The sequence below is a fragment of the Cyclopterus lumpus genome, chromosome 16, assembly GCF_009769545.1.
Source record: "Cyclopterus lumpus isolate fCycLum1 chromosome 16, fCycLum1.pri, whole genome shotgun sequence".
In the NCBI taxonomy this organism is placed as follows: Eukaryota; Metazoa; Chordata; class Actinopteri; order Perciformes; family Cyclopteridae; genus Cyclopterus; species Cyclopterus lumpus.
The window spans coordinates 10,917,547-10,933,331 of NC_046981.1; the positions used below are offsets into that span (position 1 = coordinate 10,917,547).

Consider the following 15,785-nt stretch of genomic DNA (forward strand, 5'->3'; position numbering starts at 1 on the left):
TTGTGTGGTCTGGGGCTCACCTGCTCATATACCTTTAGGTGAGCTTTATTTCTCTTCTTAGTTGGGTAAAGTTGGAAAGATAGTAACCGATTCGAACTTACCGGCTCAATAACTCTTTCGCGAAACAGAGTTAAAACACAAACGACAACTCTCTGTGACCGTAGTGATGTCGACAACAAGCTACAACCTTAAACCATCTTCATTTGACCAAAACGGGCCGGTCTCCGAGCTGGACGAATAACATTGGCCTCAATGTGTATATTCAATAGCTCCACTGTAATAAAGTGTAGGCTGAAATAATTCATAATAATTATTCAAAATCCCATTTTTTTCAAAATAACAGCTGTAGTACAACAAAGGGGAACCCATTGATGTATGATATTAATTATTTCAGCCTACACTTTATTACAGTGAAGCTATTGAATATTTCTGGAGTATGTATTTTCCGGGTTGCACTTTGCAGATGGTGCCTGGGCTCTGGTCTCACAGCTGAGACCAATGTTATTCGTCCAGCTCAAGACCGGCCCGTTCTTGGACATTTTGGGATTATTTGTGGATCTTTTGTTTGACAGCTATACAATAGACAATACATATAGTCTTTATTACAGAAGCAGTAGTTACACATGCCATATTGATCACATCTTTTCTAACGCTAGGGTGAAATTAAATTAGAAGAAACTCCCCCAAATAGCCCCGTTTACAATACATTAGACATGTGTTGGGCGCCTACATCTTACGAACCCTGCCACGCTTATTCCGCCGCTCTGATTGCGACCAATGAGAACGACCGGCGGGTCTGGAGGCGGAGAAAGAGGGAGATAAATTGGAGGAGAGAGTGAGAGACGGATCAGGGGAGACAGTGAGTTGTAGATTGAGTGGAAGTCGGTGGAGCTACACATTCAATCACAGACTTCCCTGCTCGTCTGATGTCTGTTACTTAACGTTTGCGGTATTTTTCTGCCGGTTTTCCTGTCGCTGCACATCTTTGACGTGCAGCCACAGGTTGACCGATTTAATCCCGTCCCTATGGATTATTGCTCTCCATCTCTAAGCGATTGTCACTGACGAAATCGAAATGGGCCCCGTCGAAAGATCCCCGGTGATTGAGAAAGAAACGAACTGATCCCATCAAGTGGAGCGGAGACGGAGGCAACGTCTGTGGGGAGCGACGCACAATTTAGCGACACAAGCGAGGGACCTGTGGAGGGACCATATGAAAGGAGGCCAAGCAAAAAGATGACGGGATGGCCGTGACAACATGAAAAAGAAAAAGTGTTGTGGTCTATTTTCATCCAGCCAGTGATTCAACACAACTAACCTGGGGGACAGGGACTGAGAGAGAAAAGGTAGAAGGTAGGTCGACACGGACAGGGGGGGTGGGGGTGGGGGGGGGGGGGGTTATATCATACTGAAAGTAGGTTATTGTTTTGGATCAATCAAATGCAGCCAATGTGTGGTTAACTGACACAGTCACAGTACGTCTCCTGCTATCAAAAATGACTGATGTGGAATTATTATTCTTTAGTCTCTCAGCTTGATCTCATTTCAATAGAAAGTGGATCTAACATCACACATGATGACATATTATGGCATATTGAAGCATTGATGGATGTGAGAGAAGGAGAGGAAACTGGGAAACGGAACCGATACCGGCTGACTGGGCAGCTCAAATGTTACTCAAGGAATAACATCTTGCCCAATTATGGCCACTTTTCTTCACTCTGCTGCCCTTCTTTGTCACACATCTTCAGCTTTTTGAGTTCAGTCTTTACCCTCATTTGTTTTAACTAACCGTTTAATCACAGTCCTCCCCCACTACTCCCTCCTGCCATTCGCTCTCCATCTGTCCTGTCTGCATTGCTACTGTTATGATAAATGGTCTATCCCCATTAGCTTATTTACAGTTCTTCTCTTGTTTTGTGTTTGTCTGTAGACAGGTGCGTGGCCACATCTGTGACCATGGAGCCTCCCCCCTCTCTGAGCTTGGCTCTGCTCGGAGGGAGTGAGGATGAGGACCAGCGCTTCCTCCTTCCCCTGGGTAGTATATCCCATCCCTCCACCGCAGGCAACCAGCCAGGATCAAACCACTCCAACCGCATGGGAGGATCAAGCCTTGATCGTCTAAATGGCAGCACCCCGTCCCCGTCCGCTACCACGCCCAATTTGCTTCCAGCATCACTCCCCAAGTTGCCCCTGTCATCCTCTGGATCCCAGCCTCTACCCCCACCCATCCCCAACGCCCTGCACCCCACCAGCACCCCGCTCTCCTCCTGCCTGGGCTCACAGCTCAGCCTCAACGGAGACAACCCCCCAGGGTACAACGCTCTCTATTACTCCTCCCATTCGCCCTCCATGGAACGGGAGCGTGACAGGGATAGAGAGAGGGGCTGCAAACACAGACAGGCCAGCCCTCTGGTTCACCGTAGGGACAGTAACCCCTTCACGGAGATCGCCATGAGCTCCTGTAAGTACACAGGCGGGGTCATGAAGCCCCTGAGCCGCCTCAGTGCCTCCCGCAGAAACCTCATCGAATCAGACAGCAACAGCGAAACCAAAGAGGGTGGCGTTTCAGCTGTTGCCGGGGCAATGGCAACTGGGGGTCATGACCGACAGCATGAAGCCCCACCCACCTCCTTGGTGGCCCAGTCCTCTGCCAATCAGCCCCTAATTCAGAGCCCTCCAGAGATTGTGATTTCATCCAGAGAAGACTCGCCGTACCCCACAGCAGGGTATGACATCACTGACTCCACTTCCAACCAGATGTCCATCTATCACCAGAACCACGCGCTGGTGGAGAGCAGGCGGGCACAGTCAGTGAGGGGCAGCAGGCAGTCAGGGATCGGGGCAGTGGGGTCCGGGGCCAGAGGCAGCACTTCCAAGGTCTCCAAACGGAAGCACCAAAACATTGGCTATAAACTGGGGTATCGCAGGGCACTGTTCGAGAAGAGGAAGAGGCTGAGTGACTATGCCCTCATCTTCGGGATGTTTGGCATCGTCGTCATGGTGATTGAGACGGAGCTGTCGTGGGGCGTGTACACCAAGGTGAGGGGACAGACCATGACTGATTTTACACATAAAGATCCGTTTACCAGTCATGGTCATTATCACCACAGTTATATAATGTGTTCTGTTGATCAGGGGGGCCAAATAACCCTGATGATGTCATAGTGATGTCATTTGTTTTTTATCAGCTTTGGTTACAAACTGAGGGTGTGTATTTTGAAAGGCAGGGAGTGTGTAACGAAAAAGTAGTGAGTTAGACTCTCACTAAAAGTTGCAATTTCTCAACCTCTGATGCTAAGATTTGAACCAGTCTGTGTTTAATATGTCAGTGCACTGATACATTGGTAGATTGGGCCTTTTATGTTGCCTTAGTATGTAAACAAAGTCCACAAATCTCACACCACACCGTCTATATGGTTGTAGCCTCGTCTACTGGTGCTTAGCTGGAATCTCCTTGGTTAACTTTGGCTAATTTTGGGTCATATTTGCCTTTTCATTATCTATGTTTTGCCTGTAAAAGCGACTTGAAATTCTTCAAGCCAGTAAGACCAAACTTTCGGTGTTTTGGACACCTAATTGGCCAGATAATTAGAGTCAGCTCTCCCCAGTTAATCCCTCCATTCACAATGGCTACACTCCAATAAGTCTGAACAGCACCATGCCCATGTTGTTTGCTTGTGTACTGTGATGACAGGCTTGACAGTTGCTGCTTCTGGATGATGTAATACAGCGATGCAAAGGACATGGGGGCCAGATTATCAGTAGGAGGCCAGGATCTCATTTGTCTGTGTAATGGGAGGTGTAATAAGCTGAATCGGCCCCTGGCTGCTGTTGTCGGTTTTATTTTGTTTGTGTGCGTGTGTGTGTGTGTGTGCCACATTGTAAGCCATGAGCTCACCTTCCTGATGCAGACATACTTCTGCCCTCGTTCCATCCCTTCTTTCTGTCCGGCATGTCACAGAGGTTTGGTTTTCTTTAGCTAATAAGGTGAAAACATTACTTCCACTTACAGCTTGTCATGCTCACTGGTCATGTGCAGGAGGGCTTGTGACTCATATGAGAGCACAGGTTTACAGGTAGTCTATGAGAATAGGCCATCTGGGTGTGTCTCTCATCTCTATCTCTCTCCTCTGTTTGTGGTCTCCAGTTGACACCTGGTTCATCCCTGTTATTGTCAGAGAAATCTGCCTGCTCCGTTCTGTGTCTTCATTTTTTCTCTTTGCCTCATGTGTCCCACTAATTTAAGAAGAACTTAGTTTTAGATGTCTTTTTTACTATCATGGTGGGAATTTCTTTCTCTTGTGCCATCCTTGTCTTTTTTCTTCCTTCCTGTCGACGTATTTTCCTCCCCGAAGGAGACGGCAGACTTTTTACTATTTCTTTTTTCAATTCTACGCCTGTCTCTCAATCCTGCTTTTTTCTTTTCTTTCTTTCTTTCATTATTCTCCGCACTTTCTCTAACTGCCCCACTGCTCTTCCAGTGGGCGTCAAACTGGGGGAGTGTGATCGGAAAGGGAGAAGCGGCTGGGCGAGAAATGAAAGGCTGTAGAAGAAGAGGGAAATAAGGAAAGACATTAATGAAAATACAGAGAGACAAATTATATATTTCTTTTTTTTTTTTATGGTTTGCAGGTTTTGGTTGACTTTTAAAAATGGATATTGAGATTGTGAGGATGAAAGATAACGGAAAGAGAGATGATGGGAGGACGGCAGAGAGGAAAGTGGAGAGGTTCATGCAGTGCTTTAAACCAGTCCAGGGGAGAGGACTTGAATGATTTCTCGTATTGAATAATGATATTCACTCACCCACACATCTACCGTACAAAACAACATATAGCATGCTGTCTTTCAGAGGATCGATATTGTGTGCATCTTTGAGGTGCACACAATATGTGCATATTTGGTATATATATATATATATATATATATATATATATATATATATATATATCAGCACATACTGTAACTGAAATGTTCCATTAATTGTATTATAGCTTTTACATTCAGTTCATATATTTTAGCTTCAAGTCCATAATCACGGTCACTTTTGAGATCAGATAAGATAAAATTCCGCTCTTATGTCTGTATATTCAGCATCGTTATACTAAGCCATTTACTCACATACTGCACTTATGTACATTTTGAAGATTTTAGATGAAAAACCTGATGAAAAATACATTGTAATACATAAGGAAACTGTCTCAAATTAAAGGATCTTAGTACTTCTTCCACCATTGACATTCAGCACTCCAAGTAGTGGCAGTACATTATTATACTGTAAATATCCAATCACAGTTGTTGAGCTACGATAGATTATGCAGAGAGAATATTGGATGGGGGATAATGATGTGAAATAATTATTATACCAAAAGCATCCAAGACTACAACGTATCTACAGACATGTATTGGGAGTTTCCATACACTGTACATCTTCAGAGTGCCAAGCATCACATTGTATATTTAACTCTTTTCATGAACAGTGTCACCCAGGAACTTAACAGCAATATGAGGACACTTAAAAACACTTTTATGAGTGTCTGTTATTGATTTTATTAATGACAGGTTGAATGGGAGGGCGTTCCGGTGTCTCTGAGAATAAGTGAGGCCTTTGGACACCTGGCCCCTGTGGCTCTTCGGGGCCCCGGCTCTAAGCCACGTTTCAGGCTTGCAATGGAACATGGCTATTCTGAGGTAACGCACAGCTGTTGTCAACTTCACCTGTCACACTGTCAATGCACACACTTGACACCTCAACTTACAGGAAAGGCATTGTGTGTGTGACAAGAGGGATGGGGTATCATGTGTGAGCGTGTGCCCACTTACTTCTCACCACAAGCATCGACGACTCACAGATTGGCAGCAGTGCTCGCTGCGATTCTCCCTTTTCTTCCTTCCTTCTTCTCACTTCCTTCTTCACGTGTTAAAGTGTTTTAAATACCTCGCTCTAACTCGCTCTCCTATCTGTGACATTTCTTACAAACATTTACTGGGGGACCCTTCCAGACCTTTCGCTGGGAGGCACCTACAATGGCCGCATACTGCTTTTCAGACAGTATACTGCCACCGTATTCTCTGAAGGAGCTATCAGCCATCTCAGCGCTTCTGCGCCTCTCCCCCCACTCCTCTCTTCCACCTCCTCCTCTCTTTTCCTCAACTCCACTCTCCCTTCATCTTTTAGATCACAGGCTTCTAAGGGGCCGTAGATCCCACAGGTTTTGCCACTAACTAAGGTACAAATATGTTCATTTATTTCAATGTAACAAGGCTAGGCTACCTCTCTCTGTATGTGAGTGTGTTGGTCGACGGTGTGTTAGAACTCGCATCCGGACACGTCATCTCGTCTGTGTGTACACTCCTAGATATTATATGTATTGGGCTCTGTCAAATTAGTCCTCACGGATGCACCTGCTAGTGTGTTTGAGTGTGTGTGTGCATTCACCTCTCCCTGTTGTCTGGATTTAATTGAGTGTGTAGGGCTGTAAAGGCGTGGCAACGTGCAGTTGAGTGTGTTTGTGTGTGTGCGTGTGTGTGTGTGTGTATGTGTGTTTATCCTGCTAAGGTGACATGGCTCCTCTCTCTACTGCCAGTTTCCCTGGAGACTGATTGCAAGAAGGCATCGCTTTGACAGGGAGAGACCCCCAAGGCTAACTCTTTACAACACTCACACACACATCCACCTCCCAATGCGTTGCCAACACATGTAGTGAGAAACTTATCACTACGTGAGTAATGTGTTGGTAAGCAACGTGTATTTGCTCTCACATCTGTGTAAATATGGTGAAGTTGATACTACGTGTGTGTGTGTGTGTGTGTGTGTGTGTGTGTGCGTGTGTGTGTTCTTGCACTAAAACGGTTAAGTGGAGGCTTGTTTCGAAATATGGGCTGCGCAAGGAGATTCGTTACAAACTACATTTTAATATTTCTGGAATACAACGTTTTCCTATTGTTCAGCCAAATGTAACTAACAAAGGGGCCCTGCTTGGTGAGAGAGAGAGAGAGAGAGAGAGAGAGAGATGAAGTACAAGTCTGCATTTTTCTCATTAGCACAACAATGTTGGCTTCCTTTGCACCTGTTTGCTTCAGTGAGTACAAATGAGATGTTCGCGGAGGAGAGACGGACCAAGACAGGGACTGAGTGAGCAACAGAGACCAAAAGAGTGGAGAGCCAAAGCTAAATGATATGTTCCCAATGCAGCACCGTGTATGGGCAGAATATGTGTTAGAAACTGAATATTTGAATAATGTATTTCTGAATATGAAATGTTTAATTTGAATAATTGCATTGAAAGCTGAATATGAATTGCACAATTTGAAATTCAATTGATTAGTTTGTCACTGAATTCCAATAAACTTGGAACTGAATGCAATATTATGAAATTTAATTCAGTTAGCTCTGAAATGCTAACTTGATCCTCAGTTAGCATTTGTAGCAACGAGAATTTAGCCACGTGATTTAAACTCAGTTTTCAATGCAATTATTCAAGTGTAGCAATTCAAATTCAAATAGCAATAAGTTTGGAGTGATGCATATGTCTGCCCGTAGCAGTGAACCATAACCACATTGATAAGAGCAATAAATGAACAACACTCACTTAATGCCTCGCATTAATGCCATTACGGCTATGGAGAATCTGCAGAGATTTCTAAATAGACACAGTAACACACCAACGCACTCTATTTTCCACAAGGCTGACTTGCAATATATATTCATGAACCAAAAATGCAATGTAGATTCTGCTTAATAATGTCATGAAGGAAAGGCTGAGTAATATGTGTCTAAACTCAGATCTGAGATGCTGCGGTCTTGAGGTTTCTCAATTTGAAGAGCACAGCAGGCTGTTGACTGTGTCACGTGGCCTTGGTGATCTGAAAGAATGCACTTTGGGGTTTTTGTGTATTACATTCAGTTCAAAATATAGTCCTTGATCTAGTGTAGACAAATTAATCATTTAAACGAGCGTGGCTCTTTAGAAACCAAAACACAGAATGCAGCTAGTTTTAAGTTTGAGGAATGAGTCAGACCTTTACCCAACGGGGCATTTAAAGTAAATACAAATGTATGCCATTCATACGCACGTCAATTTATTTATTCAAACTTTTGTTTTTGTCAAGAATACTTTCATGCAGAACACAAATATTATGCTGCAAACTAAAAGCATTTATTTCCAAACAAACAAAGTATATTTTTTGTCACTCTTCTTCAGCCTCATTCTCCAAGCCCCTCCATTGCCCTTTTTCTTCCATCCACCAGATGTCCTCGGACTTTCCCTCCTTTCCCTCTAGTCTAACGCGACACACACACACACACACACACACACACACACACACACACACACACACACACACACACACACACACACACGCACACACATTCCTGCTCCCAATTCCCTCATCTGCACTGCTGGCTTTCCCTGCTCCCCACCTCCTCAGCTGCATCACCCAATCACCCAGCTGTTTTGCATTCCTTATGACACGATCCAAATACCCGTTCCTTTGTTCATTGACAGTTCGTCATTGTTACTGTGCAGTTTCCTGCTACTTAATGCCTGTCAGATCTCACTTGAACTCTTGATACCTGAAAGCATCGGCTGGGTTACCGAAGCCTGATTTATCTCATTCCTCTGTGCCATAGGCAAGGCAAGTTTATTTATAGAGCACAATTCATACACAAGGCAATTCAAAGAGCTTTACAGCTACATCAAATTACAAAAAGGCAAATAAAATCATTCCATAAAAACATAAAAATAATAATATATTAATTATATTAAAAGCGAAGAGTGCATATAAAATACTTTCAGTTGTCAAATAGAACCGTTTTCAGCCTGGATTTAAACATTGTCAAAGTTGAGGCCTGTCTCACATATTCTGGAAGACTGTTCCAGACTGAAACGCAGCCTCACCGTGTTTAGTCCTGACTCTGGACCAGCAGGAGACCACTTCCTGAGCTTCTCAGAGCCCGAGATGGTTCATCTGGCTCTAACATGTCACACATGTACTTTGGTGCTAGACCGTGAAGAGATTTGTACACAAGCAGAGCTGTTTTAAAGTCTATTCTCTGAGCAACAGGAAGCCAGTGCAAAGACCTGAGCACTGGACTAATATGGTCGTATTTCCTGGTTCTAGTCAGGACTCGAGCAGCAGCGTTCTGGATGTACTGCAGCTGTCTTACAGCTCGTTTAGAGAGCCCAGTGAGCAGGTCGTTACAGTAGTCTAACCTGCTGGAGACGAACCCATAGATTAGTCTCTCCAAGTCTGGCTTAGACACTATTCCTTTGATTTTGGCAATGTTTTTTAGATGGTAAAAGCTGTTGATGTTATTGTGGCTGTTAAAGTTCATTTCTGAGTCCAATATTACCCCTAGATTTCTAACCTGATTTTTAGGTTTTAGAGCGAGAGTCTCAAGGTGACTGATAACACTTTCTCTTTGTTTCTGTGGGCCACAGACAATGATTTCAGTTTTGTCTAATGAGTTTAGCTGGAGAAAATTGTTTTGCATCCACCCACAGAGCCTAAAACTATTATCCGATGAGCCACACTTTGCATTGAGTTCCTTCATACACATTCTGCTGTAGATACTAACCACAGTGCCAGATGCATATTAATTCACTGCTATAAATAGTCCTCAAGATTACTTTGCACTCCTGTTTGATCATCGTGAGCTAATATCCACAATGACCTGTTGTCCAAGAAAATGACTTGTTGTTATGACTTTGCTGTTGTTGTTTTGGTGTAAGATAGGATAAAGAGTGTTGTATATTTATCAAAAGCATGCTATCATGATCATGATCTACAGCCCTGCTAGCAGCTCTACTTACAGTAAGCTGTACTTAACAACAGTGTTTGAACAAAATGCTCACCTCAGCATGCTAACACAATCCCAATGATATGCTTGCATGTTGCTGGCAAGTATAATGTTAGTTTTCTAAAGTAATTGGTTAAACACCATATTGGATAAATAGAAATGTTGATTTGATAATTGCATTAGCTAAAAGGTAAGGAGATGCATTTTTTACAATTCATCCCATGGCGACCATGAACACCTGAACCAAGTTCCATCCATCCATTATCACCCGCTTATCCGGGGTCGGGTCGCGGTGGCAGCAGGTTCAGCTTTCCGACCCAGGCTTCCCTCTCACCCGCAACACTTTTCAGCTCATTCTGGGGGATCCCGAGGCGTTCCAAGGCCAGCCGGGAGATATAATCCCTCCAGCGTGTCCTCGGTCTGAAATACTGAATACTGAAGTGCTATGCGTTGTATTGATCGGTTCCCCACTGCATTGATTATAAGCCCCATGAAACCAGACAAGCTGAGGATTTAAGGCTCAGCAGCAGTGATATTGAAGGGTGTAATACTTCTACTTCTGCTCAGCATTTTGAAGTCAGTTTTTGCAGATGTTAGTTATTATTGTCTATATGCTGAGGCAGTGCTGCTATGGTACACTTGACGTCTGGGACTCGCTCCACGTTGAACCTGACTTGTGACAGAATGTGTGTGGGGTCTTTCGTATGTTTTTGTGTTCCATCGTACTATAATTACAAAATTGACCTTAAATCTGCATTATTTTTGTGCTGCATGGTCCTAAGAATCTGTTTGTCCATCTTCTCTCCCCAGAGCTCGATGTATTCTCTGGCCCTGAAGTGTCTGATCAGCCTGTCCACAGTCATTCTGCTGGGCCTCATCATAGCCTACCATGCTCGGGAAGTTCAGGTAAAACACGAGCACATACATCCACAGGAGGACAAACCTTTACGTACTCACACAAACTAACTCACAGGCTGGCTTTGCTGAGACTTTGAGAATCAATACTACACTCATGTCTGTGAGTTTGACTAAAAGCAGGGTGAACAGCTATTCTGACTATTAACACATTTGATGTCTTACTTGTTTAAATCTTTTATTTTTACTTTCAGTACTCACTGCAACTGCCCTCACACTGTTGCATGCAGTATGCATATAATTAAGACATCTTTCATAACATTGCATCTTGAACTTTGATGCTTTTGCTCATATATCCGGAGGCTCCAAGTAGTACAACAGGACGTCACTCTCAAAATGGTCACAGTTTTGGTAGGTTTAGGCAGAACAACTACTTGGATAGGTAAACAACCTGGTTTGGGTTGAAATAAGTACGTTATTCCCAGAAGTTATCTCACAGGGTGTGTCTGGTTGTAAAGTGGATGTGTAGTTTGCTGATAGACCGGAGATGGACTGCTCGCTGTCATCAGGGTTCACCCGTCTGCTCTCTCAGTTGATGTGACGCATCTTCCGCTGCGCAGAGGATTGTGGGTCAGAAAGGCCAAGAAAATCATGCTGGCTTGTATACTGCAAAATGCAATTGGATGCAATATGACATCCTGGTATTTTTGGAATAGTGCATTTGACAAATGTTTAATGTAGTGTGCTCTGTATGCTCTGCATGTTCTCTTACATGGTGAAAATATTTGGAAAAGAAAATAGTGCATTTGACAACCTATGCATTGGGACATACGAAACCTTTTTCTGGCATAGTAAACTGTGTGGTAGTATTGATATTGGAAAGCACCATATGTTACCTTTGGAGAGAGCCAGGCTACCTGCTTTATGCGTGAGGGGAATCAATCAATCTTCTCATCTAACTCTTGGCAAGAAAGCATGTTTCCCAAAATAGTGACTGCTTCTTTAATACTTTCACCTTTTTTGAGTGTTTTCCTTCAAATATGTAAGCAGAGGCACATCTGAGCTCTGTTCACAGTGCACATTATTCAATTCAATTCAGTTCATTTTGTATAGCCCAAAATTACAAATTTGCCTCGGAGGGCTTTACAATCTGTACACATACGACATCCCTGTCCCAGGACCTCACATCTGATCAGGAAAAACTCCCGAAAAAAAGTGAAGTTGTTATGTTGCCGTCCCTCAGGCTCCTGAGATAGACAAAGGGACCCAGGTGTGTGTGTTGGCTCCAGCCAATTAATGAATTTAATGAGGGTCTGAGTGGGATTGACTAAACGGTCTACATGGCTTAGCATCGAGTAGATACGCCCTAAATACACACTCAGCCAATAACAACCCCGAGTTTCAGCAGATGACTCGACACAGAAACATAAAAACACACACACGTAACGTAACGCAAACACACATAGCAGCTCTTGTACGGCTGAAACAATCAATCAGAAATGCTTTCATGCTTCTTGATATCTGTTTGTCATTTCACTAATATAATGGTACCACGGTCATTTAGCCAGGGGTTTCATCTGAAGCCATTTGCAATCGATGCACATTGACTATTTATGGGAGCCTTGTGGGAGTCAGATCCAATGAGTGCCCCCACACCAGCTATTACTCCCACCGGCTAAACCATTGAGCAACACTCATCCATCTCAACGCATATTAGTTTAATGCTGTGCCTTTTCTTTTTCTTTTTCATTATTACATCACGGATTGGATGTTGCTGGAAATGTCTATTACAGTTGGAGTCGTGATGGAGAAGCATTCTGCTCTGAGGTTTTCGGCTCTCCGTCTGTGGATCAATAACTAGATGGCAGTTGCTTATTCACTGACATAGGCGATGATAGACCGGCAAAGTCTGTAATGGGCAGCCACTGTTTAATAGGATTCAAGATTATACGAGTGTTTGTGTATATTGTTATACATTCAGTGATAAAAGAGCCCTCGTTTCTGCTCACAAGTTTGATCACATACAGAGGCAGTCGCCCTCCCACGCACACTGTGGCTGCCACACGTGACGGGCACACTGACGCCGTCAAGGTAAGAATCAATGGATACTGCAGGGCAGACAGAGAGAAAAAGTTATTCAGTTCTGAGCATTGGGAAATCGTTCTTTTTGATTAAATGGTTTGAAGTAAGGAGTTAGGGGAGGCAAGAAAGACGGGGGGGGGGGGGGCAGCAAGGTGAGGGAGTTGATGTTGGGATTGAACTCAATATTACTTTTGATTTTAAAGTGAGGACGCTAATAATTTATTAGTATTTTTTGTATATTTTTGTCATTTCTGTGGGTTGTGATAACTTTGTACACACTGACATTCAGGTTTCAACCACTTTATGTAAAACCATATTTAAGCCCACCTGAAATGATGGTAATTAAATTCCCCAATGCACAATGGGAAAACTGTGTGCACATAACTCAGATGTGTTTGTAATTTGAAAAAGGAAGTTTAATAATTTTCTAAAAATCTTTTTATTGAATTCAATATGATATTGTGATTACCGAACTCGGTGATAGTAAACTGGGATTATCCTTTAAAATGTTGCTGAATCTCCTTAAACCTGCATTTGCCATTGTATTTATATACAACAAAGTTGATATTGTAAATCTGTTAGCAAACAGTTGCTTATTTACATATCCAGCCGTTATGGAGCAATTTACATCCCTTTGGAGTCTGCTGCTAAACGTTCTGCTCTTGCGTATACACAGGGCCCATCGAGCGAGCGCACTAGCGCCCCCTTTAACCCCGCCTCCCAGCCCGGTTCTCGGCCTTATTTACATCAACGGAGGAAGAAGACCTAATGCTTTAAATATGAAAGATTATCCGCTGAGATACAGACGTCTCTTTCCAATTTAAGTCTATAAGAGAAACTCTTTTTGGGGCCCGCTGCATCACGTGACGCACCTGGAAATCGTAATGCCACCATGTAATGTTTGCTTCAAAGCCCTGCACTCTTTCTGGGGGCTTGAACACAACCTACGTTTCCACGTAGCTTGCTACAAAAAGCAAGGTTGCACGACTCATTCAGTCTTCTGCGTTGGAAGCGCAGGCGTTGATAGTGTGCAGCATCCTCGTGTGCATGCTTTCCTTTATGTGGGCTACACCTACAACCAGACACACGTTTCATGAAACGCGTGTTCATTTGATAATTCAGTACCTGCCCGCTGGCGCCAAGCCTGTTAGTTTACACTACAAACATGAGCAGCGTAAGAAGAGCCAGTTTGTCTCTGCTTTTTTATTGTTGGATGCTTCAAACACAAACACACACACACACAAACACACACACACACACACACCAGGAGAAATAATGCTGTGCGAAATGAAAGGCATTGTTCAATAAAGATCTCATTCTCAGATTATGACACACTCGGCTGGAGCATTTTGCCCAGCATGTAACAGGATATTAAGTGCACGCGCACACACAAACATGTATACACGCATGTGCACACACACACACACACACACACACACACACACACACACATAGGCTACATTAGCACAGAAGACGCTGGAGATCAGATTGATGTTATCGGGTTTAGCTGGCATTTATACCACCTTTCTCTCTCTCACACTGCTCTCCATTTCTCTCTCCCTTCTCGTGTCTTTTATCTCACAGTACTTTCTGTTGACCGGCATCAGTGTGCTTCTCTTTTTGCTCGGTCTTTTTTCTTTCTTTCTCCTGCTACTTCTTCGTCATTATCCGATTCGATCCGTCTCCTTTCTCCTCTACCAGGCCCCAATTCAATTTTGTTGTTTGAGTTTCACATCCTTTCATCCCGACTCCTCTCCTGCCTCGTTACCCAGCATTCAGCTTCTCACCTGTACCCTTTTCCTGTTGTATTTAAACACTCGCCTGCTTTTCTCTCCGCCTAAAAACCCTTACTGTCTGTTTTTTGTTTCAGTTTCTTCCTTTAATATGTCCCTCTCTTCCATCTCTCTTGCATCTTTCTTCTCTGCCTTAATCTTTTGGATGTTTCTCTCCTCTTCCTCCTCTCTCTTCATCTTCACTGTCTCTTCTAATCTGTCAGGGGACAACTCCAACCAAATCTGCTCAAACAATCTAGAGTCTAGACTGTAGTGAATTAATTGTTAATCATCACAGATTACACCCTTATTCACTGCCATCAAAGAAAATAGTTCTTGCTCATTGTTGACAGTAATTATCTTGTTATTGAAGAGAGAAAATTGTTCTCAGTATAAACTGAATGCTGTGATCAACATAAACATAAAGAAAAAGTGTGTCTAATTTAAATGGTTTTGTTATAGTGAAAAAATGACATGGCTGAAATTAGAAAGTTTTAATTTGAAGTGAGAACATTGCAGTTTTGTGATGTACTCGAGTCCAAAATGTAAACAAATGAAAACCTGAAACACAATAAATCTTCAGTTGTAGCTTTCAGTGGAGAACAAAAGCACATTACCAAATCCTCCACATTCTTTGACAGTAAAATATTTGCTGTTGAAATACCCAAATGTTAAATGTTCAGTTATCAGTCATGTTCCAACATTTTACTGGGATGGCTTCTGATTCTCACCAAATGTGATAAAGCATGTCAAGTTCTCTGTGTGGTTCTCCCGTATACTTCTTTGAGCAAAGAATCTCAAGAATCCTCCTTAAACTTGCAGCTGTAACAAAAATACATTATCACTGAAATACCATCTCATGATCATATATTATCAATTTATCAGATTGTATCAGTTTAAAAGAATACCAAAACAAATGTGGCGATACATTAACATGTATTTACAATTCCATTCAATACAATTATGACGCGTTAATTATAGATGTGTTAGTGTTTCATAATAGGAATTCTATTCATTGATGTAACAACTATATTCTTCCAACTATTTAATAAATCTTGATCATTAGTCTAATATACAATATAATTCCAATATACAGCAAGACATGCAAGTTGGTGAAATACTAAAGGACAAAGCTTAAAGCAAAAAAAGGAATATACTTTCTTTTCCTTTACCTCTTTACCTCAAACATTTACACTTCTCAAATGCTTGTTCAGGTGGTTATTGGTGTGTCGGCTGGTATTTCCAGCTCTGCTGTGCAATTTGTAGAAAAG

At 42.8% G+C, this 15,785-nt stretch overlaps 1 protein-coding gene across 1 annotated transcript in view; it reads left to right on the forward strand.

Annotated features, from left to right (window-relative positions):
* Positions 1 to 846: 846 nt before the first annotated feature.
* Positions 847 to 15,785, forward strand: part of kcnn3 (potassium intermediate/small conductance calcium-activated channel, subfamily N, member 3) — a 41,725-nt gene continuing 26,786 nt past the window's right edge. The window contains 5 exon segments of the mRNA XM_034554234.1: positions 847 to 1,353; positions 1,934 to 2,526; positions 2,528 to 2,633; positions 2,636 to 3,042; positions 10,616 to 10,711. Coding sequence (XP_034410125.1) covers positions 1,960 to 2,526; positions 2,528 to 2,633; positions 2,636 to 3,042; positions 10,616 to 10,711 — 1,176 coding nt within the window. The 5' untranslated portion in view covers positions 847 to 1,353; positions 1,934 to 1,959.